This window comes from Strongylocentrotus purpuratus, unplaced genomic scaffold, assembly GCF_000002235.5.
Source record: "Strongylocentrotus purpuratus isolate Spur 01 unplaced genomic scaffold, Spur_5.0 spur5_scaffold_20, whole genome shotgun sequence".
Lineage (NCBI taxonomy): Eukaryota > Metazoa > Echinodermata > Echinoidea > Camarodonta > Strongylocentrotidae > Strongylocentrotus > Strongylocentrotus purpuratus.
This window is the reverse complement of record NW_022145606.1, coordinates 47,050,991-47,074,712: the sequence shown is the minus strand read 5'-3', so window position 1 is coordinate 47,074,712 and position 23,722 is coordinate 47,050,991. Positions and strand designations below refer to the sequence as shown.

Sequence of the window (23,722 nt, the reverse complement as noted above, 5' to 3'; positions counted from 1 at the left end):
GCACAGAAAAAGTGTGGACAGACCATGTGTCAAACAACATGAGGACTGACAATTACAGCTATAGTGCATTTAATTACTACCTACTGCACAGCGATGAATTTAAGAAATACATCCTAAAAGGTAACAACTTACTACACCAAGGTTGAGTGTGGCAAATGTGTATTAATGTCTTGCCAAAAAACATTAGAACTTTGTATGGCAGGGACTTGAGCCCTATACCTCACTGTCCATAGACCTATCAACTGGACCACAAACACCTCTACTACATGAACCATGGCTGATTCCCATTATTTTAGAATGTATATTATTCATATAATTGATTGAATCCTCCACCACCAGCCAAGCCCATTCTCATCAAAGGACTAAACCTGAAGTGGCCGGAGTGGAAATGCCTAAATCAAATGCCGATGAGAATGGGGCAGTGTAAGGCCAACATGGCAAGATCGAGCCTTTTGACAAGGCCTCGTGACTCGGGCTATTTTCCACGCCAATCAGCGGCTGAGATGAGTCTAGCCCGCGACGAAGAGAGATCTAGAGACCCGGGGTAACTCTGGCTTTTACCGATCTGCATGAATCATTCATTACTTTGGATTTATTGACCAATCAGAATGGCCATCTCCAAGTTGGCTTCGTTTGTGATTCGTTCATTATCAAAACATGTAGGAAAAGTTAAAAGACGTAAAAAAGTTTTGCTAATGAGATGAACATATAAATGATCAATACAAAATATCACATTCGATTCTATTTTACATGCAAAATAACAATAAAATAGGAAGCATTTGATGACTTAACCCTATCTAGCCAAGGGGGGGGGGGTTTTAAAGCCCCCCCTCTACATTTCATTACGAAAAGCTCTCATTAAAACTATACCCCACCACTATAACACAGGAACCAATGTAAATCAGGTGGGGTATCACTATCCCACTTTCGTTTCTCTCGTTAAAACTTTGACAGAGCCACCACTATAACACAGGCACCAATGTAAATCAGCTGGGGTATCAGGAGCCCTTTTTTGTTTATCTCGTTAAAACTCACATATTAGGACATACGGGGGGTGTGCCACTCTATTGGGTAATTTTTTCACAAAAAAATCCCTAATCATGGGTCCCACTTTTAACAAAAACACCATTAAAAATGGGTTTGTTTTTTCAAAATTTCAAAATTTGCAAAAACACCAGAAAATTGTGGAACTGGAAAATGTTTTTTTGGGGAGAAAAATGACCCCTATCAATGGGTAGGGGTTTCGAGGCTTGAGTGGCACACCCCCGTCCAAACCAAATCTGAGTACCCTCCCCCCCCCCCCCCCCCTTGGGGGTTATGCCCATGACAAAGATATTCTCTGCGACTGCGGAGAGACTCAGACAATGGACCACATCTTGCAGTGCGGCGGAACGGGTTGCACAGATGAAGACAGATGTAAATGAGACAGCCATCGCAGCCGTCGGGCGACTTAATTTAATTTATTTTAATTAAGGAACTGTACATTAATCCCGATCTAAGGAGACACGAAGGAATGATGATTGATTTTAATAAATAAGAGCTGTATTTGTATATGGACAATTACATAAACAAAGAAGGAACTATCACTTTGTCGATTATTTAGACACATTTTTGACATTGCCTAAAATGCTATATAATACATTCATAAATAAAAGTATGCATTAGACAAGAATGTATATGTAGCTGTGCTTAAAATAAGTACACTCTCATCTAGATCTCCATCCTTGTTTAGTGAATATTGACTCTGAAGTATACTTTGATACTGCTATCAGACCCATGACATAATTCAAACCTTATGAATGGCTCTGAACTTAAAAATATATAAGCAACAAAGTATTTGTGGCTACTAGTTTAAAGTACTTCAGTAATCTGTTTATACTGAATTATAGTACTGCAAAAGTAACAATACAACACTCCCCCCCCTATAAAAGCTTACTTAAACACTTCCAAGAACGCAGGTTTGAAACTGAGTCATTTCTTTCGTAAATATTCATTTCTGATTGATACACATCTGTAAAAACCCTAATACACACCACTCCAGTTAGTCTTCATTAAAAAACCAATGCGCGGGTCTGGCGTCCTTTTGGCGTTTACATTCATGCGTCGAGCTCCGCACACACTTTTGAGCTTGCACAAAAAATGACAACGAATGCATAGCGTTGGTCCAGCGTTGGTCCAGCGCACTCAACGAACGAGTAATGAAGGATGATGCACACCTAACACAAGCCAACGCACTGGCAAAAATTGCAAATTTTCAATGCGCGGGCCGTGCATCCCTCACGCTGCATTTTTTGTGACGTAGGGTCCTCACAACACATATTTGTAATGTAACCAAACTTAATGCATACGTCTTTGTGAAGTGCCTCGATACCAACCATTTCATTTACCTCATAAGAATAACAGTATTTCAACAGTTAGAATGCAAAGTGCAAATATTAAGTGTTGCTAGGTAGGGCAAGCCATAATGTTTGCCCTACCTGGCAACGACTAATGTTGCAGTTCAGATTCTTTGTCTATTGAAATATTATTATTCTCATCAGGTAAATGAAATAGTTTGTATCGAGGCACTTCTCAAAGACTAATGCATTAAATTTGGTTACATTACGGAAAAAGCCTATTGTCAGAATGTATACTGCTGGCATTTTCGTTGTGAGGAGCATACATGTCGTCACAGCTGTGCGGCAATTTAAATGTTTTGCTCGAAATAACCGAAATATAAAATCGCTCTTAAAAATCACCTCATTTAAGTTCGCCCGTGATATATGGCAGTTTAACCTTTGGTTTGTTTACAACATGCTATAGATTTGGAAAATGTGAGAATACTTGGGCGTTTAAAGCCCAAGTCAACTACAAAAATAACTTACTTTTAACAGATGCAGAAAATCAGACTAACCAATCAAAAAAAGTCTGAGCTAAATTGGATAACTAATAGGAAAATTATGAATTTTCAATGACATTAAATACTTTGAAAATCACTAGACAAATTGGCAACTCACTCATGAGTCTGTGACGTCATGTCCTCACTATCCACTAATTATTTTCTTTATATTGATGATATAATTTCTTCCAGTAGTAAATCATGAAAAATGTGAATTTTGATATTTCATTTCATGACTATTCTCTCTTGAGTCTTACGCATCTTTTAAAACAATTTTTTTGAAAATCGGACGTTTAGTTATAAACTTACATGAACTTTTGTCTTTGCATGTCAGCCCAAAAATCGCTCATTTTTGTGATTTGTGTACAAAACATATGGAAATATCATTTTTCCTTAAAAGAGATAAAACATTGGTTATTTGGTCTTGTCTAATGTTTAGGTGTATGTTTTGGGGTAAAAATAGTTGAATTGTAGTTAGAAATGAAATAAAACAACAAAAACAATAAAAGACATAAGATTAAAAAACAATGAAATACATAAAAAATTATCAAAACAAGAGATAACATTAGGAAGATAACATTAGGAATGACCTGGCTCTTCCAATTTTGTTTGTCGTATTATTATATGATTTATGGGTAAAAATGTGAATTCCATGACCTTATTGGCAAAAATTACCATAAATATGCAAATGAGTGAATTTTTCAAAAAATTGATATTACCATAGTATTCTGTACACTTCACTTGACACACATGCAAGTTTTCGCGGCGATCGGCCGTAAAACAGCCAAGATCTTAGGGGGGAAGGGGGGTCAAATTGACCCCCCCCCCCCCGGTAAAAAAAACCCGGTAAAAAACCTGGTCTGAAATAGCCCGGTTAAGATGGGTTTAAGAATGGCTCTCAACTTTAAAATATACAAACAAATATTTGTAGCTACTATGCTTTAGAGTACATCAGTAATCTGTTTATACTGAATTGTGTGACTGCATGAAGAGCAACACAACACTCCCCTTCCCCCGAATGTTATTAAACACGTCCAGTTTAATAGTCTCCATCAAACACCAAAATACCTTTTCTGAGGCAAACATTTTAAAGTGAATTTTTTGCAGAACATCATATTTTAAACCAAAACTATACAAATTCTGTATCATGCACTGCACAATACCCTCTCATAATAATTTCCTTGGTCTGCTAAGACTATTATATATTTTCATATACACTCCTTGAACTCATCTCCACTGCTACATGTGTACATGAATTCATCATGGCATTGATATAGAGTACAATCATGCATACATACCTGTATGGTTGACGCCTTTGCATTCAGTGTAGAAAAGAACTCCTCCTTGAACTTCTCTCCACTCAATGCCAGTTGAGTCAGGTTTGGCATGGAACACAAAGCTTCTGCTAGGTGATGTGAAGAGGCTGATGATGGAAACCCAACCTCTCCAAGGATGAGATTCCGGACCTACATGTATACAAACAATGGTTCATATTGCATTACCAGAGTAAATGTTGTTGTTGAATAACTGCAAATATAACTGGGTGTTCCGATATGCTCTGGGCCTTACTCAGTCTTATATCTAGGATTTGAATAAGGGTTTTGAGTTTTAATAGGTTTAGTGATAGGTATACTTTTTGGTGCAAGGTGAAAGAAAGGAATTCTGTTAGTGCAGGATAGTAAGCACAGAAAAATTGTGGACAGGCCATGTGTCAAACAACATGAGGACTGACAATTACAGCTATAGTGAATTTAATTACTATCTACTGCACAGCGATGAATTTAAGAAATACATCCTAAAAGGTAACAACTTACTACACCAAGGTTGAGTGTGGCAAATGTGTATTAATGTCTTGCCAAAAAACATTAGAACTTTGTATAGCAGGGACTTGAGCCCTATACCTCACTGTCCATAGACCTATCAACTGGACCACAAACACCTCTACTACATGAACCATGGCTGATGCCCATTATTTTAGAATGTATATTATTCATATAATTGATTGAATCCTCCACCACCAGCCAAGCCCATTCTCATCAAAGGACTAAACCTGAAGTGGCCGGAGTGGAAATGCCTAAATCAAATGCCGATGAGAATGGGGCAGTGTAAGGCCAACATGGCAAGATTTAACCTTTTGAAAAGGCCTCGTGACTCGGGCTATTTTCCACGCCAATCAGCGGCTGAGATGAGTCTAGCCCGCGACGAAGAGAGATCTAGAGACCCAGGATGACTCTGGCTTTTGCCGATCTGCATGAATTATTCATTACTTTGGATTTATTGACCAATCAGAATGGCCATCTCCAAGTTGGCTTCGTTTGTGATTCGTTCATTATCAAAACATGTAGGAAAAGTTAAAAGACGTAAAAAAGTTTTGCTAATGAGATGAACATATAAATGATCAATACAAAATATCACATTCGATTCTATTTTACATGCAAAATTACAATAAAATAGGAAGCATTTGATGACTTAACCCTATCTAGCCAAGGGGGGGGGGGGGAGGTTTAAAGCCCCCTCCCCCTCTACATTTCATTACGAAAAGCTCTCGTTAAAACTATACCCCACCACTATAACACAGGAACCAATGTAAATCAGGTGGGGTATCACTATCCCACTTTCGTTTCTCTCGTTAAAACTTTGACAGAGCCACCACTATAACACAGGCACCAATGTAAATCAGCTGGGGTATCAGGAGCCCTTTTTTGTTTATCTCGTTAAAACTCACATATTAGGACATACGGGGGTGTGCCACTCTATTGGGTAATTTTTTCACAAAAAAATCCCTAATCATGGGTCCCACTTTTAACAAAAACACCATTAAAAATGGGTTTGTTTTTTCAAAATTTCACAATTTGCAAAAACACCAGAAAATTGTGGAACTGGAAAATGTTTTTTTTTGGGAGAAAAATGACCCCTATCAATGGGTAGGGGTTTCGAGGCTTGAGTGGCACACCCCCGTCCAAACCAAAAATGAGTACCCTCCCCCCCCCCCCCCCCCCCTTTGGGGCCATGCCCATGACGAAGATATTCTCTGCGACTGCGGAGAGACTGAGACAATGGACCACATCTTGCAGTGCGGCGGAACAGGTTGCACAGATGAAGACCTGGCCCTTGTAAATGAGACAGCCATCGCAGCCATCGGGCGACTTAATTTAATTTATTTTAATTTAGGAACTGTACATTAATCCCGATCTAAGGAGACACAAAGGAATGATGATTGATTTTAATAAATAAGAGCTGTATTTGTATATGGACAATTACATAAACAAAGAAGGAACTATCACTTTGTCGATTATTTAGACACATTTTTGACATTGCCTAAAATGCTATATAATACATTCATAAATAAAAGTATGCATTGGACAAGAATGTATATGTAGCTGTGCTTAAAATAAGCACACTCTCATCTAGATCTCCATCCTTGTTTAGTGAATATTGACTCTGAAGTATACTTTGATACTGCTATCAGACCCATGACATAATTCAAACCTTATGAATGGCTCTGAACTTAAAAATATACAAGCAACAAAGTATTTTGTTTTGCCCTACCTGGCAACGACTAATGTTGCAGTTCAGATTCTTTGTCTATTGAAATATTATTATTCTCATCAGGTAAATGAAATAGTTTGTATCGAGGCACTTCTCAAAGACTAATGCATTAAATTTGGTTACATTACGGAAAAAGCCTATTGTCAGAATGTATACTGCTGGCATTTTCGTTGTGAGGAGCATACATGTCGTCACAGCTGTGCGGCAATTTAAATGTTTTGCTCGAAATAACCGAAATATAAAATCGCTCTTTAAAAATCACCTCATTTAAGTTCGCCCGTGATATATGGCAGTTTAACCTTTGGTTTGTTTACAACATGCTATAGATTTGGAAAATGTGAGTATACTTGGGCGTTTAAAGCCAAAGTCAACTCCAAAAATAACTTACTTTCAATAGAAGCAGAAAATCAGACTAACCAATCAAAAAAAGTCTGAGCAAAATCGGATAACTAATAAGAAAATTATGAATTTTTGATGACATTAAAAACTTTGAAAATCACTGGACAAATTGGCAACTCACTCATGAGTCTGTGACGTCATGTCCTCACTATCCACTAATTATTTTCTTTATATTGATGATATAATTTCTTCCAGTAGTAAATCATGAAAAATGTGAATTTTGATAAACAATTTATATAAAAATCAAGAATTATGAATATATAATATTCAGAAAATACTAGTATAAATTCTTCAAAGTTCATAAAATATTTTGTGAAATGTCATGCACGCAATATGATACAAAACATATAACCTGTGCGAAGGCATGGGGAATTCAAGTTTTGGGAAATAAAAAGTGAACCTAATGGGATTAAACCATATACTGTAAATCTCCGTGTATAAGGCACACTTTTTTTTCCGTCGGGAAAAATCAAAAGTCGGGGGTGCGTCTTATACGCAGGTACAGGATATTTTGAGTCCTCAAAATGCTACTTTTGAGTGGTTTTCAAAAATCTCTGTGTCTCAACATGAATTAAATAATGCAAATAAAAAATAAAATCTACTATTTTTAAGTAAAACTACGTTCCTAATTTAAAGGGAAGAGATTTTTTTTTTTTTTTTTTTTTCAGTCTCGATAAATTATGCCCTTCACAAAGCACTTTGCCGGCCGAAGCTCTCCCGTGTCTTCAGCTCACTCACCTGTATCGTGCAGCTCACTTACATGGGGGCAGATTTGGTATCCTACCACGATGTGCGGTGTAGTAATACTTGTTCAAATCATGAAGCAAATATTATTATTATTTAAACAAAAAAAAAATCCCGAATTGCCATGACAATATTCATTTCAATTTTCACTGTTTTGGAGTCAGTTTTCGACTGCATGTACAAAGTCAATGGGAAGCGCTCGCGTGCGCCGTGCGTTTCCGCGCTGATCTGTAGCACGAGCGGGCGGAGCAGGTATCCCACGCCGGAGCTCCCCGGTGCTCGCCTGGTCGAAAACTAGCACTGCCGTGATCGGAAATTGCAATCTGAATTAGACGGACGTATCGTGCGTGCATTGCGGTGTCCGGCTGCATTGATTTAATACATGCGATGAGATACTTTTGAGCTTGCGACCAACACAAAATCGGGCTCTAAATCTGAAAAATACTTGAAATAAAGCTCATTTTATCGTACCCATATTTCTTACAGACATGCGTAAGATACTTGATTTTTCAAATTTCGGTAGCGGGACCGCCGATTACATCGCTAAAATGTGATATTTTAGGATATATTTTCGATTGCAAATGTGGTTCTTCAGTGACTCTGGCATGGTTTGGTAGGTGTGGGATATGTGATATGCTATTATGCGATGTATTTTAAGGGGATTTTACCATGCATCCAACGAATCGGCCAAAAACTGGAGCTGGTCGATTACCCCCTTCTTTACTCTATATTCAAATGGACGTGCTGTTTTGACCGCTGGATTTTGTTGTTGTTGCGCAAAGGTCTAACTTAGTTCACAAGCACTTCAACTGCGCCTCGTAATAAAATGAAAGTATTTCCGAACGCTATAATAAGACGGGATCTGATCTGGTTTTAACAAAAAGCAAAAAAAAAGCAAAAAGAATTTCCTGATTTTTTTTTTTTTTTTTTTTTTAAGAGTCTTAAAAATAGGGGTGCGCCTTATACACAGAGATTTACGGTAGAGCAATTGATAAATAGTGAGGACATGACGTTACAAACTGATAACCATCTTGGCAATTTGTGTTGTGATTCTCATTGTCTAGTTTTACATACTTTTCCAAAAATTCATAACTTTCTTATTAGTTATCCGATTTTGCTCAAACTTTTTTTGATTGGTTTGTCTGATTTTTCTGCTTTTATTGAAAGTGAGTTATTTTTTGAGTGGACTTGTCCTTTAAGGGATCCGTTAACTTTGTCTTAGATCCATTAAAAAAATCCTTGTTTAGCTCATGCTGCAATGATAATTATAGACCTTAAAGTCAGTCAGGAACCCCCTGACTTTTACAAGCCGATCGCCTGTCTGATTATAAAGATATTTATGATTGAAAATAGTGCTGTGGCCGAACCGCCCAACCGAACGGATATTCGCTGAAAATAGCACTTCCTAACCAAGCCAAATCGAACCAAATGCAAAGGCCTGGTTTGGAAGTTCGGCAGAAAAATGTAAACGTATTCGCAAGCTAATTAACTTGTCATTTTGTACCTACGGTAATTGTCATGTCATGATTGCTCATTTTATATTTACTTTTTTCCATTTTCCTCCTTTGTGATTTATGCCTATCCAGTGGTGGGCGCGACTTCACTGGCGCCATTTAAATCCAAAATCCTGACCTCTGCTACGTCGCGATCGCAAGCCATAAAAAAGAATACATGTGCGTTCTAGGCGCTGATCAAAATAAGTTCAGCTCAAACCCAATCAATAAAAAATTTATATTTTAATTGTAACAATATCGGACATATTTTACAATATAAATAATGAAATAAATATATATCATAGTATTTTTATTTATTTATTCAGGAAAATTAGGAATTTTATTTTAACCCATTAAAAAAAAAACATTGATAAGAACAGTAATCGAATAGGCCTGGGCTGCTATCTTTGTGTATTATAACGTATACATCGGTAAATTTAATATGGCAGCTCCCATGACTCGTAACATTAGACAACCGTCTCTGCAAATCTTTAAAAAATATCATTTATCGACAAATTGCACGATTCTTATAAAACTGCAAATAAAACATGATTAAAGACGGAAATATGAATGTAAGTACTACTTTTCTTCAAAAATAGGTACGTTTAAAGCAGTTTTTATGTAAAATTCGTGCCGGTCGGAAGCAGTGTATTTCATCAGGAGTGGTGGGCAGAAGTCCTCCGTGCTGGTCGGGCCTGCGTGGCCAGCCCACCCAGTGCCGACCGCCTTAACGCTGCTTGCTATTATAATTATTACTTAATCCCAAACCGAACCAAGTTCGGTGAAAAATTGCCGAACTCTACCAAACCGAACCGAACACGAACATGGCGTCTGACTTCAGCACTAATTGAAAATCAAAATCAAATTTTGCGTTTGCCAAACAGTTTTCATAACACTACAGTCTATTGGGGAAACGAGTATGTTAAACCCGGTCACTAAAAGGTTTTTACTTTTTTGAGGCACTTCTTGATCATTTTGAAGCGCAATTTTTTTAGGGCTTTAATATAACACCATATCACAGACATAGATAACACGTAGGGCCTTGCATCTCAGATTTGACATTGTTCAACGATCCCTTTAAACTCACTTCCAATGCTACATGTGTACTACATGAATTCATCATGGCATGGATATAGAATACAAACACGCATACATACATGTAAGGTTGACGCCTTTGCATTCAGTGTAGTAAAGAACTCCTCCTGGAAATCGTTTCCACGTAGTGTCAGTTTAGTCAGGTTTGGCATGGAACACAAAGCTTCTGCTAGGTGATGTGAAGAGGCTGATGATGGAAACCCAACCTCTTCAAGGATGAGATTCCGGACCTACATGTATACAAACAGTAAATGTTGTTATTGAATAACTGCAAATATAGCTGGGTGCTGCGAGATACATGTAAAAGTGTATGGCTATATGCTCAGGTGACAAACGCTCTGGGCTTTATTTAATCTAATATATAGGATTTGGGCTGCAAATAGATTTGAGTTTTGATGTGTTAGTGATAGGTATACTTTTTGGTGCAAAGTTAAAGATGAGAATTTGGTTAGTGCAGGATAGTAAGCACAGAAAAATTGTGGACGGAGCATGTGTCAAACAGCAAGAGGACTGAAAATTACAGCTATAGTGCATTTAATTACTACCTACTGCACAGTGATGAATTTAAGGAATACATCCTAAAAGATACCCACTTACTACACCTAGGTTGAGTGTGGCAAATGTATATTGTCTTGTCAATCAACATTAGTACTTTGTATGGCAGGGATTTGAACTGTATACCTTATGGTTCACTGTCCATAGACCCATCAAGTGTACCACAAACACCTCTACATGAACCATGGCTGATGCCCATTACTGTAGAATTTTTATTGCTCATATGATCAATTTTAATAAATAGAGATGTATTTGTATTTTGACAATTACATAAACAAAGAAGAAATTATCGCTTTGTCAATTATTTAGACACATTTTTGACATTGCCTAAAATGCTATATAGTACATTCACAAAGAAAAGTATGAATTATACACGTATATGTAGCTCTGCTTAAATAAGCACACTGTCATTTAGACCTCCATCCTTGTTTAGTGAATATTGACTCTGAAGTCTGAAGTATACTTTGATACTGCTTTCAGTCCCATGACATAATTCCAACCTTATGAACGACTCTGAACTTCAAAATATACAAGCAACAAATATTTGTAGCTACTAGTTAAGAGAACTTCAGTAATCTGTTTATACTGAATTATAGTACTGCAAAAGCAACAATACAACACTCCCCTCCCCGCTGCCCTATAAATGCTTACATAAACACCTCCAGTTAGTCTTCTGAGTCAAACCTTTAAAGTGATTTTTCTTTTTGCAGAACATCAAAGTTTCAACTTAAGCTATATGAATCCTTTATAATGCAATGCACATGAAAGACCTTACCTGGTATTTATAATAATGTTCCTTTTATCTGCAAAGTCTATTATATATTTGTATATGAAATCATTACATACATTGAAACAACATGGTCTGTTGCTAAAATATCATAACACAAACTCATCTCCACTGCTACATGTGTACATGAATTCATCATGGCATGGATATAGAGTACAAACAAACATACATACCTGTAAGGTTGATGCCTTTGCATTCAGTGTAGAATAGAACTCCTCCTGGAATTCATTGCCACGTCGTACCAGTCTAGTCAGGTTTGGCATGGAACACAGAGCTTCTGCTAGGTGATGTGAAGAGGCTGATGTTGGACATTTAACATCTTCAAGGAGGAGAGTTTGCACCTACATGTAAACAGAGATTCATACTGCACTGCTTACCAGAGTAAACCAGGGGTAATAGTGAGCACTAAAAATAAAAAAAGTTCTTCCTCCATTTTGAGGGTATTCAATTTAAAAAACAAGGGGGCGCTGTGATCTCTCTAGAGAGAACCAGTACAAATACGTATCGTCTTTTAACTATTTTTACGATATCTTAAATTGAATCGTTGAGATTTTTGGAATTCATTTGGATAAAAAGTGGATTAATATGTAAGGCCTTCGTCAAGAGTCAGGGATGGGTAATAGGAGATGACTATACTGAAGATGTCATTAAGAGGAAGATCAGGAAGTCCCGAGCGTAGGAGGGAATCGCAGTGACTTTACTGTATTTTCGAGGTACATGTATGTGAACTTATAATTATATGTGATTAAGTATCAGCTTTGAAATTCTGAAGTTACTAGAGCCATATGTGTATTATAAAAAAGTCATGAAGATCAAATGTGTGCTGCAATATGAATGACTAACAGCAATAATGTATTGTTCATGCAGTGCACAATTGTTGCACACAGACAAAGATATTTGCTCCATGTGTGTGAGTTCGCTCACCTGTATTAAAAGTTTAATTCTTTGAATAAACACTTTGATATTGTATAATGAGATGTAACATAGCATTAGATTATTAAAAGGAATTATTTCATAATATGAGAGCTATCTATCATAATGTTTAAGTGATTTTAGTATAGGTATTTGAGTGTGGAATATGTTACTAAGTTATTTAGTTACATGGTGCATATAGTTAAGCACATTGTTAAAGGCTACCCAGCATGGCTTTCTTTCATAGTTTGTTTACATAGTGGATGACGACCTTTATATGTGATTAATGAATATTTATCATTTGCTTGGATGAGGACTTAGGCAGTTTTGATAAGTCCGTATGAAGAGAAATATACATGTGTAAGATGTATGTATGGACCTATATAATTTTTAACCTGTGATAAATGCCGGTATTAAAATGTGATAGGTGGCCCTTTGATTTCGAGAAGTGCCCCTTTTCCTTTTGAATAAATAGCCCTTTCCCCTCGTTATTAGGGCCCTTCTTCACCTGTGATGAGTGGGTTATTTCGGTGCAAAATTCCGCGAAAATGCGCCCCTTTTACGTCTGTTAAGTAAGTCTTTTTACTCACATAGGTACCCCTTTCCTTTTAATAATATATGCCCTTTTCCCTTGTGTTAAATACACCTTTTCCTTTTGTAATAAGTGCCATGAGTACAACAACAGAAAATATATATAAAGTTCAACTTTATGGCCTAGCTAGTATAATGATGAAAATGCGTAAATAATGACTGACGCATAATAGAAATATTATTTAGAATGGGGTATAAAATTAAATAGCAAGTGTAACATTGTGTGACAATTAACTAGAGGAAAGCACTACAAAATGAACCTGATAAAGAGATTAGTAACCACAAATATTACTGTGATTGTATGAAATAAGCATGCTGGCCTCGCTCACCTTCAAAGGCACTTGTCAGAAGTAAGCAGTAAAGCGTCTGTTAGCTATAAACTTGTATTTTGTGGTCTTATTTGAGGGATTAAAGGATATTGTTTGTCAAAGTGGCAAGCAAAGGTTTGAGCAGTTTTGTAAATAGCCTGTACCGGTAACTAGAAATATCGCAATCTCCATTGCCACGGCGAACGTATTCCCTGGAACTGGCAGCGTTTTTGGTGTCATCCTCATGTTCGAAGGTCCCCTCTCCCCTCCCTGTAACAAAAGGATGGTCTGGAGATCGCCACTAGTGGCTCGGACTATTTTTGAGACTAGGGGCAGCATCACCTAAACTATAATGCATCTCTATAGAAAATATAAAAGAAATGTAAGAAATTTGACCTGCAGAGCGACACAAGATATCCCCTAAAAATACGGTCTTTGACCCTAAAACAGACGAACTACAGGTGGCAGCATCACCAAACACTAAAGATGTGTAGATTTTACTATGGCCCACATCCTTACACCATTTGAAAGAAATCCATCCATAAATGTGGCAGTAAGAGCGCTCAAAAAAGACAAATTACATGTGACCCTATAAAGGATGGAACAATGAGGGCAGCATCACCAAAAAGTAAAGATGTGTAAATTGTACCAAGATGTGTCGATTTTACTAAGGCCCACCTCCTTATCAAGAAATGTGGTCTGCAGAGTACACTCGCGCCATATCCTGCAAATATGACCTTCGACCCTATAAAACATAGGACACTAGCGGCAGCACCACCAAAAACTATAGGTGCATAGATTTCACCAACGTACACTTCTATACACAATTTGAAAAAATCTGTCAAGAAATGTTGCAGTTAGACCGCACACCAGACAAAACACATCTATCAAAATATGACCTTTGACCCTATAAAAGACAGAACACTGAAGGCAGCATCACCAAAATCTATAGGCTTGTAGATGATACAAGATACACCAACTTTCAAAATTTGAACAAAATCCCTTGAGAAATGTGGCCTATAGAGCGCCCACAAACCATCCACAAAAATATAGCCTTTTACCCTATACAAGACGGAACACTGGGGGCAGCATTACCAAAAATTATAGGTGTGTAGATTATACCAAGATACAGCTCCATACAAAATTTGAGAGAAATCCGTCAAGGAAGGTGGCATTTAGAGCGCACTCAAGATTATGACGCGGTGGCGGCGACGTATTAATGCTGGGGGATACAATAAAGCACTCCTAGTTGGTATTGATAATTATTGATGATCTGCGTCTTGACAAATCACCCCCCCCCCCCTAGGCTAGACTAAGCCATTACAATATGCATTTTTACTCACCTTAGACATGTTTCCTTCGTTAGCAAGAACTGCAAAGGAGTCACTGTGCAAGGCTGATCGTTTTAGGTGAACACATTGTAGAGAGGGTGCAGAGCATATAATCTCCACCACATCATGTGATATAGTTGGCCCAAATTCTCTATCACTCACCATAAGTGTGGTCTATAAACAAACAAAAAATAAATAAACACAAATGATATTAAAGGAGAAAATCAGAGGCCATAATTGCTAAAGTTTAAGACCACCTGGAATTATGTTGACAATCTTGGTGCAGGACCAATGACAGAAGCCCTTCTGTCATTGGTCCTGCACCAAAATTTTCTCATTGAAAGATTACAGAATGTGTATTTTAAAGTGGTCTACATCACCAGAGTAGTGCTATTATCCCCCTTTTTGAAAAGGAAGGTCTTATTGTCTGCAATGCAGCATGGCAAGGAAGGCCATTTTTAAAGGGCCCCCAAATTGACCCTCCATTGAAGGGTTACTCTGAAGTCTGAGCATCAATTTAACAAGAGGACTGGTTGCTGTAAAACAGCTGTGCAGAATGCTATTTCAAGATGGCCGATACCTGGGGGCCCGATACCAGTGATGGGTATGTGAAATTATATAGCCCAAGTATTATCACATTGCCTGATCTGGATATGAGGGCAATGTGGTTTCATATTACGCCCCCCCCCCCCACCCTCCCACCCGCCCAAAAATATATATATATATATATATATACATATAAATATATATATGTATATACAGTGTAAATATATATAAAAAATTAAAAAATAGCCAGTCAATATCATCATTAGTAAGGTATTTAGCCACTTTTAATAAAAGATAACTATTATCAATTATATGTCAGATTATCAGGTACTACATGTACATGAAGGTAAAAGATGGTAGAGAGAGGGATATATGCATATTATTGATCCATTAATAAAAGCATGTGTGTCTATACACAATGGATTTGTGCTTACTTGTTAATGTATGGATACTTGCAGTGCTCAAAATACACGGGAGCGATGGGCAATTCGCCCCCGTGAGCTACATAATCGCCTCCGTCAGGTTGCTCACGGGGGCGATTGCAAAATTAAAAATCTCCCCGTTTAATTATAATATAAAGATTATCTTTTCTGTTATAACTTTAACACAATATTGAGTTTCAATTTTCAAACCTAAAACCAATGAAATGGAACTTAGATTAGCGTGCAAGATTTCTCGCTTGAATTTTTCGGTGTCTAGAGAGTAAAGGCCGCCATTATTGTAAAGAAATGTACGCTTAATCTTCGGAGGATGACGCTATATCTCACATCTCTACGAGTATTACCGATACAAACAACGGAAGCTCGCAGTGCAGTGTGGCCGTCAGCAGTGGCTATACTGCGCAGTTAGTACCGTACGTATGCACGCTGCCGCCCTATCTGCTGGAGCTGGAGGCGATAGCGCACGGGCCGACACATGGACATGGAGAAAATTTTCGTTGTGAAAAGCGTGAATCCTCTGAAATCTGGTGATTCCAAAAGACCAGCAAAATGAACCTCGACCAGTAAATCAATATTGAGAAGAATAGGAAGACGGTTTAAGGATATGGTAACATGGGCAGATCTATGGGGGGGGGAGGTAGGGGGTAAACATCCCCCTTGGGCTACCAAGTGAAAATGTGATGTGCATAGAAAAACACCATTATGTGTCTAGACCCACACATTATAAGTAGATGTAATTAGTAGATGCCATGAAAAAAATGGCACCCCCCCAAAAAAAAAATCGCCTCGCCCCTATGCGGCTCGTGGCCGATGCTCCGCAAGTGGATGCCAGGAAAACATCACTTAATTACAGGACTTGAGGACGATACTCTGCATTGGGTCATATCCCCCCTTATAGCAAAAAGCTAGATCCGCCCCTGGGTAAAGAATTAAAGTAAAGATCGAAAGATGTGAAGGTTGCTCCAAATAATGAGGAGGAAATAATGTGCAGAACGGGAAGAAATCGAGAGAATGTCATCACAGGATGAAAGTCAGTAACAGCTATGTAGGCATAACTTGTAAATTTGTAAGAGGGAAAATGCTGACTTAAATAAATGATAAGGATGAAATAGCTAAGAATTGAGGGGTAACATGGGTACCAATTCAATAAAAATTTGTATAAAAAAGAGCCCCTGTGAGTACTAAAAGAGCCCCCCATGAGAAGGCTCACGGGGGCTCTTCTTTTTTTGGAAGAGCGCCCGTGGGCAAAAAAATTAATTTGAGCCCTGTATACTTGCCACATCTAAATGTATTCCAGTGAATACAAAACCTGCTACAGTGTGTTCTTTTGTATCTCTGTTTACATGTATGGGCAGAGATGACACTCCACTCCTCACCAAGGCTGCTGTATCAAAGTCCTGACTCTCAAAGGATACATCAACCAAGAAATCCCTGTCCTCGCTGTTTTGGGTATTGATACCTTGTGCCATGCATAATGTCATGACATGGTTTGCAATGGTTTTGTCCCGTGATACAGTGAAGTACAGGAGATACCTAAACTCTTCCTTCCTAGGCAGCACTACTTGCTTAATCAGCCTGTTGAATTCATTGTGATCTAATTCATACAGGGAAGCAAGATGGACCCCAGCCATGTACTCCTGAAAAAGTTTGTGTGGAAAGAAGATAGTAGACTGCAGGGGCGGGCCGCTCTTATCATATATAGATGACAATTCTTTCTCCTGAGACAACACCCCTACTCTGCAAGCTGTTTCCATGGAGTCTGAGCACTGTTCAAAAACACCTTCTTTGAAAATGAGGGTGTTTTCTTGTAGCCCGATGAATGCGACTTTGGCAACTGGTTCCATGAGCTTCTCAATTTGAAAGAGATGTTTTTGGAATGATGGGCTGCCTAAATCTGTTATCTCTTTCTGAACATAATGCACCTTCAGGAATTCAAACATTTCATCAAATATTTGAGAAAAAGTCTGAAATGACTTAAACTTTTCTCGTTTTTCGTCACAAAGTTCTTTCCACATATGACAGAGCATAGCTATGTAGATAGGATACGGGGCCATATTCTCAGATATGATGTCATTGACTTTGGTTAATTGGATAAGCTGATCTGCTGTGGCCACATTATCTTCAAAGTACTTGTGAATGTAAACTTCCACATTCTCCTTGCTAAAACCTTCCACATAAATGAAAGTGTACAGTTTCCTTAGACTAACATCCCATCTAATCTCTGTGACCTTCCATGGGCGACTTGTTACCAACACCGGGCAAGCGGCAAGTTCCTCTGAACAAAGAATGTCTGTAAGTGCAATTTCACCTCTCTCTGAAGAAGTTCCATCTGCCTCTGCACTGTAGAATCTTGGCTGCGAAGTGGCACTTGTTGGGCTTGATGACTTTGGCTGCATTAAGTTTTGACGCTTATTCTTGTTCATCTTCGATTCTGATCTTGCCTTGGTTTGATCAGCAGACTTTGGCTGGTGACATTCTGACTTTGAACCAGCTTTCCTTTGCTTTGCAACCTTGCCATCAAACTCATCTAATCCATCAAACGCAATGAATACATCTTTTGGATTCGACCGGATGTACTCAGTGATCTGGCTGGCTGTTGCTGGGTTGTCCTTGGAGAGATACGACTTGGCAATCTCACCGATCGTGTATTGCTTGGCTTCACGAAAAGGGACAACAATTACCCACACAAACTTTGGGAGAACAGGACTGTCATTGATCCAGTCCCAGGCAATCTTAGCACAGAATGTTGTCTTTCCAGCCCCAGCTTCTCCCTGAATCATGATCCGCTTGGGGAACTCTCCATTGACTTTAAGATCAAAGAGATCCTTGTACTCAAGTGGTCGCTTGCGTTGTCGATATTCCTCTTCCAGGACAAGGTTTGTGTACATGTCTGTGAATTGCGTAATGGAATCAGGGTTAAGAGGATCAGCTCTGATCTTACAGAGAGTTGTCCGGTACTTGGATTTGAAATCATCTGCACATCTCTTGATCTGGTCAGGAGAAAGTGGTTGGGTCTGTGATCCTGGCAATGTAACAGGTGCACCTTTGAATTTAATAACATAAGTGTTACGTTTTAACTTGGATCTTTAAGATCACCAGCAATTTTTTCTGAATATCAAAATGATTCATTTGAGGATATTCATGACATATACATGAACACATAAACTAACTTCTATTGTATTTATTGTTTTCCAACTTTACATTTTCATTCTTTTAATTCTGTTGTTTGAGGGTGTTATCTGGACAAAGATTCAATGAGAACAGATGATATGATTTATCGTCTTTTCAGTTTTCTATACATCAAAACATGTACACTATTGTGGATGCACGATCGACATGTCTATGTTTAATCACGGTAGAGGTTTATGGTACACCATGTGTAAAGTCCTAGAAGGACTAAGGAAAGTGGATAGAAAATAGAAGTGAAAATAGAAAGAAGTGAAAATAGAAAGGCGAGAAAGTGGAGGTTGGAAGGAAGAGTATCTTTCAGAAGTGAGTATAGTCCTGAAAAGGACTGTAAACCAGAAAGTTGTAGATAGGATGAGAGGTTTGAGTAGAAGACTGGATTGAGTTGGAGAGTTGAGTAGAGTTGCAGAGCAGGAGCAGGAGAGTAGACTCTTTACACATGGTGTACCGTAAACCTCTACCGTGATTATTCATACCACCATGCAAACCTTCAAACATCATATGTCTATGTTTGTTTTCTTGTTACTTTAAAAATATCTCAATAGAATTTGTCTTTTTTAGTATTTACATATTTATATACCATGTAAATATCACAAATTTCCATCGCTAATAGTATGTACAATAATGATGAACCTTATAAGCCTATTCGAATTACAGCTCAAAGAACAATTCCACATGATATAGAAAGAACTTATGAGAAATGTAGTTTTCCTTTTTTTCTTGTACGCAAAATTCAGAAATTCTCCATTTTGGGACTGACATAGGGTCACAAAAGATAAAAGAGTAATGGTACAATTTTCATAAACTTGGTGTCAAAAGATGAGCATGACTTGAAGAAAAAAAAGTCAGAAAATGGCTGGGCTTCAAATGCCAAGAAATTTGAATGACAATCTTTGTACAGCTACGGTAAAACTAATTTCATCATCTCCCTATTACACAACACAAAGTGAGTGGGTCTGTAATCATGTATTAATGGCCACAGCCCATGCGACCAACAGCCCACAACCGACAATATCTTTCTAGTGAACTTTGTGAAAAGTTGTCAGAAGACCTATGCACAGTTAAGACAAACAACCGATGGACTCACAGCCCACAAGACCGCCATGTCAGTCTCGTGGGTGTTCTAACAACTACTTTGACGGCAGTATAAGTCTTGTGGGCTGTTTGTTTACTGGGATATGTCCTGCTATAATTAAATAATCCTATTTGTACCAAACAAGAATATGTACAAACAGTGTATGTTGGCTACCTGCAAAGGCAATTCATTATCAATGGCAGTCGAAGAGGGAGTAGCAGCTAGACATGATTTCCTTTTTATTCTCACCTGTCCTGTTTGGGACTAGACTGCCAGCGAGTAGTTTGCCAGAGAGGTACCCTAAGTCACTTCTTTTTAATCCCTCTGCAAGGAGAGCCCTGATGTCTGCGCCCGGAGGCTGTTTGTCTCTCCATCTCGTCAACACTGTCATTAATGCATCACTGGTATTTAGCAAATGCTGCTTGCTGATTTGGCCAAGCTCTGCATTAGGGATCTCCAGTTTAACCCCCACCTCTTTGAAGTAGCTAGGTTCAATCAGCTTAGACAGCTTTATGAATTCCTCCTCACTGACAATCCTGTAAAAACAACATATTTTATCAAGTATCTCTTATTGTTTTGTAACACCTACTGTACATTCATTTCAGCACCTATCTTCATACTTTTAAAGTTTAGTTCAGTTGCTGATGAGCATATTCAGGTGAAACAGACTGTACAACTAACTATATGGAAGAATAAACTACTCATACCTACAAATATGTATACGAGCTAGCTCCTACAGTTGAGCACTTTCAGTACCTGCACTTTTCTTTCATGGGACATACCTATTCAGTGGCGGATCCAGGAATTTCTTACCACAGGGGGGGGGGGGGGGGGTGGGGGGGGGGGGGGGGGGGGGGGGGGGGGGGGGGGGGGGGGGGGGGGGGGGGTAGGAGCACATTTTTTTTTTTTTTTTTTTGCTCCCGAAAATTTGAAAAATTGGCCGGCCGCAAATTCGCTCAGTGGGGGTAGTGAGCACTAATTTTTTTTGGGGTCCCTTAGATCCGCCCCTGCTATTGATTTCATTAAGCTTCATGTACCGGTACTGATAAGATTGATTTAAAGGTATTATAGTGATGGGGTGGAATATAATCTTACTGGGCCTAAATAACTACGCAATATGCTTAAACTAATATAATACGGGTTAATCCTACCATAGGCTGTAGAAGTAACTGCTTGAAGTAAGTCTCAAGAAGCACCGATGTGTGGAGCTCCACGTAGCTACGTTGAGATCAGAGACTCGGAGGAACACAGCAGACGGCATGTAGCGCGGTTTCAGTTCCAGTTCAAATCTAACCTACCCAGTATGGGATATGGCCAGGAAAACTACCGCGGGTGTCGCCAAATGCGGGACTTGCGCGCATATACCCGCCAGAGCCGTATTGGCTCAGGCTGAATCACTACATTCTTCCCCACTTAATGAGTTTGAAGCCTACTTCTAACTAAAAAAAACTAACTAAACTAACTTAAAACTACTCCCGTACCGCAGTGCGGGGTCACGCCGTTCCCGCTGGTGGATGGGTCAAGGACCCTCCTTGCCAGCACCGGTGAAGTCTTGGCCTTTCCAGAGGGCAGGCGCCTTTATCATACCTTAATAAGTACTGTATTCCAAAATCTGGTACGGGAAACATTATGTAAAGTACATGTATACAGAGACCGAACAATCTCATAGTAACTAGATGGAATTCGACTGCGTGCAGTCGAAAATGATGCCTCCGTTATAGAGCAATTTTACAAACCAAAACAGAAAAAAAAAATTGAATTCACGTTCAATGGTAATCCATTGACAGGTTCTTAGAATATTGTGATTACAAGCAATTTCTCATATACATATATGACCCTTTGATCTTTGACCTCATGACCATAAAATCTACTCAGTTCATTGGCTCTGCAAGATGTTCTGAGTTAAATAGTAATCCATCTGTCAGTTCTAATGAGAATGCGTTCACAAGCTATTTTTGCATACATAATGGGCCCATGACCTTTGACCTTTGACCTTATGAACCAAGAATCTACTCAGTTCATTGGCTCTGCAAGTAACAAACATGACCTAATTTTGGCATGAATCCATCAATCGGTTCTTGAGATAACGCGATCACAAGCTGTTTTTGCATTCATAATGTGCGCTGTGGCCTTTGACCTTTGACCTACGTGCTCCAAAATCTAGTCAGATTGTCTTCCTATGGTGATACACACTATCATTAAGTTTGAATTTTTTACATCTCCAGTGGTTCTTGAGATATCATGATAACAATCTCAATGTATGGAATTTCATAAGTTGACCTCTGTGACCCTTGACCTTTGACCTACGTGCTCCAAAATCTAATCAGATTGTTTTCCTATAGTGATACACACTATCACTAAGTTTGAAGTTTAAATCTCCAGTGGTTCTTGAGATATCATGATAACAATCTCAATGTATGGAATTTCATAAGTTGACCTCTGTGACCCTTAACCTTTGACATACGTGCTCCAAATCTAATCAGATTGTTTTCCTATAGTGATACACACTATCACTAAGTTTGAAGTTTAAATCTCCATTGGTTCTTGAGATATCATGATAACAATCTCAATGTATGGAATTTCATAAGTTAACCTCTGTGACCCTTGACCTTTGACATACGTGCTCCAAAATCTAATCAGATCGTCTTCCTATGGTGATACATACTATCCTTAAGTTTGAAGTTTAAATCTCAAATGGTTCTTGAGATATCGCGCTAACAAACTCAATACAAGGAATTTCATAAGTTGACCTCTGTGACCTGTGACCTTTGACCTACGTACTCCAAAATCTAACCAGATCGTCTTCCTATGGTGATAAATACTATTCCCGAGTCTTAAGTTTAAATCTTAAATGGTTCTTGAGATATTGTGATAACGGTCAAACGGGACGGACGTACGGACGGACGGACGTACGGACGGACAACCCAAAAACATGATGCCTCCGGCACCACCTTCGGTGGCGGAGGCATAAAAATAGAGCACCGTAAATGCACTGTATTCCAAAATTTGGTATATTTAAGTACTAAATAGGATTCAAGTCCGGAAATGTCCCAGGGATCAAGAACAGAAAGAAACAGAAATATACCAGTTAACCCTTACCGTGCCGTGTCACGTGTAAATGACAAAGAATAGCAGTCCTGGCATGGGCGTAAGGGATTAACCAGGGCATTACAGGCATAAAGAAACAGAAATATACCAGTTAACCCTTACCGTGCCGGTTATACATAATGACAAATTGCAAAACGTCTTGGCACGGGCATAAGGGATTAACCGGGGCATTACATTAAATTCCCAAGGTGACCGAGCATGAAAGTGTGAGTGATCAACATAAACGATGAATGGCAATAAGTGTGCAGAAAAGGGGAGAGCCCACTGGCTCCCCATTCCCCAAGTGCAGTTTGGATGGTACAATGTCCAGAAACTGGGCAATCCCACATGAGAGCCAACGGCTACCTACAGGCAGTCCAAACGGTGCATATAAGAAGTATTACATGTAGAATGATAACAGCAGATCACTGAAATCAGATGGAAAATGATATAGAAGGTGAAAACACTTCAACAAAAAAGATTACATTTTCTGGGCCACTCGGCACCGGGGTCACAATAGCCACTACCGGCAAGTTCCTGATATCATTCAGGGCACCCAGGTCCACAACACCATCAAGCAAATCCAAAAGCTCTTGTTGATCCAGAGGAATTACTCCAGAGGAATTACTCCCCCAAAACATGATCATATTCTGACTTATTATTGGAACCACGTAGTGTCACTTTGGAGATATCAAAAGCCGGCCGTTTTATGGCCTTGAACACACATGGGTGCTCTGCCTCCCTGT

The 23,722-nt window shown here is 38.7% G+C and overlaps 1 protein-coding gene across 1 annotated transcript in view; it reads right to left on the bottom strand.

The window, feature by feature from the left end:
* Positions 1–21,150, bottom strand: part of LOC105442978 — a 30,155-nt gene extending 9,005 nt beyond the window's left edge. Inside the window, exons 1-3 of the mRNA XM_030994009.1 lie at positions 21,041–21,150; positions 20,139–20,425; positions 16,902–18,671 (exon numbers count right to left, since the gene is read on the bottom strand). Of these exons, the coding sequence (XP_030849869.1) occupies positions 16,902–18,671; positions 20,139–20,425; positions 21,041–21,150 (2,167 nt within the window). The remainder of the gene's footprint in view (positions 1–16,901; positions 18,672–20,138; positions 20,426–21,040) is intronic.
* Positions 21,151–23,722: the final 2,572 nt, after the last annotated feature.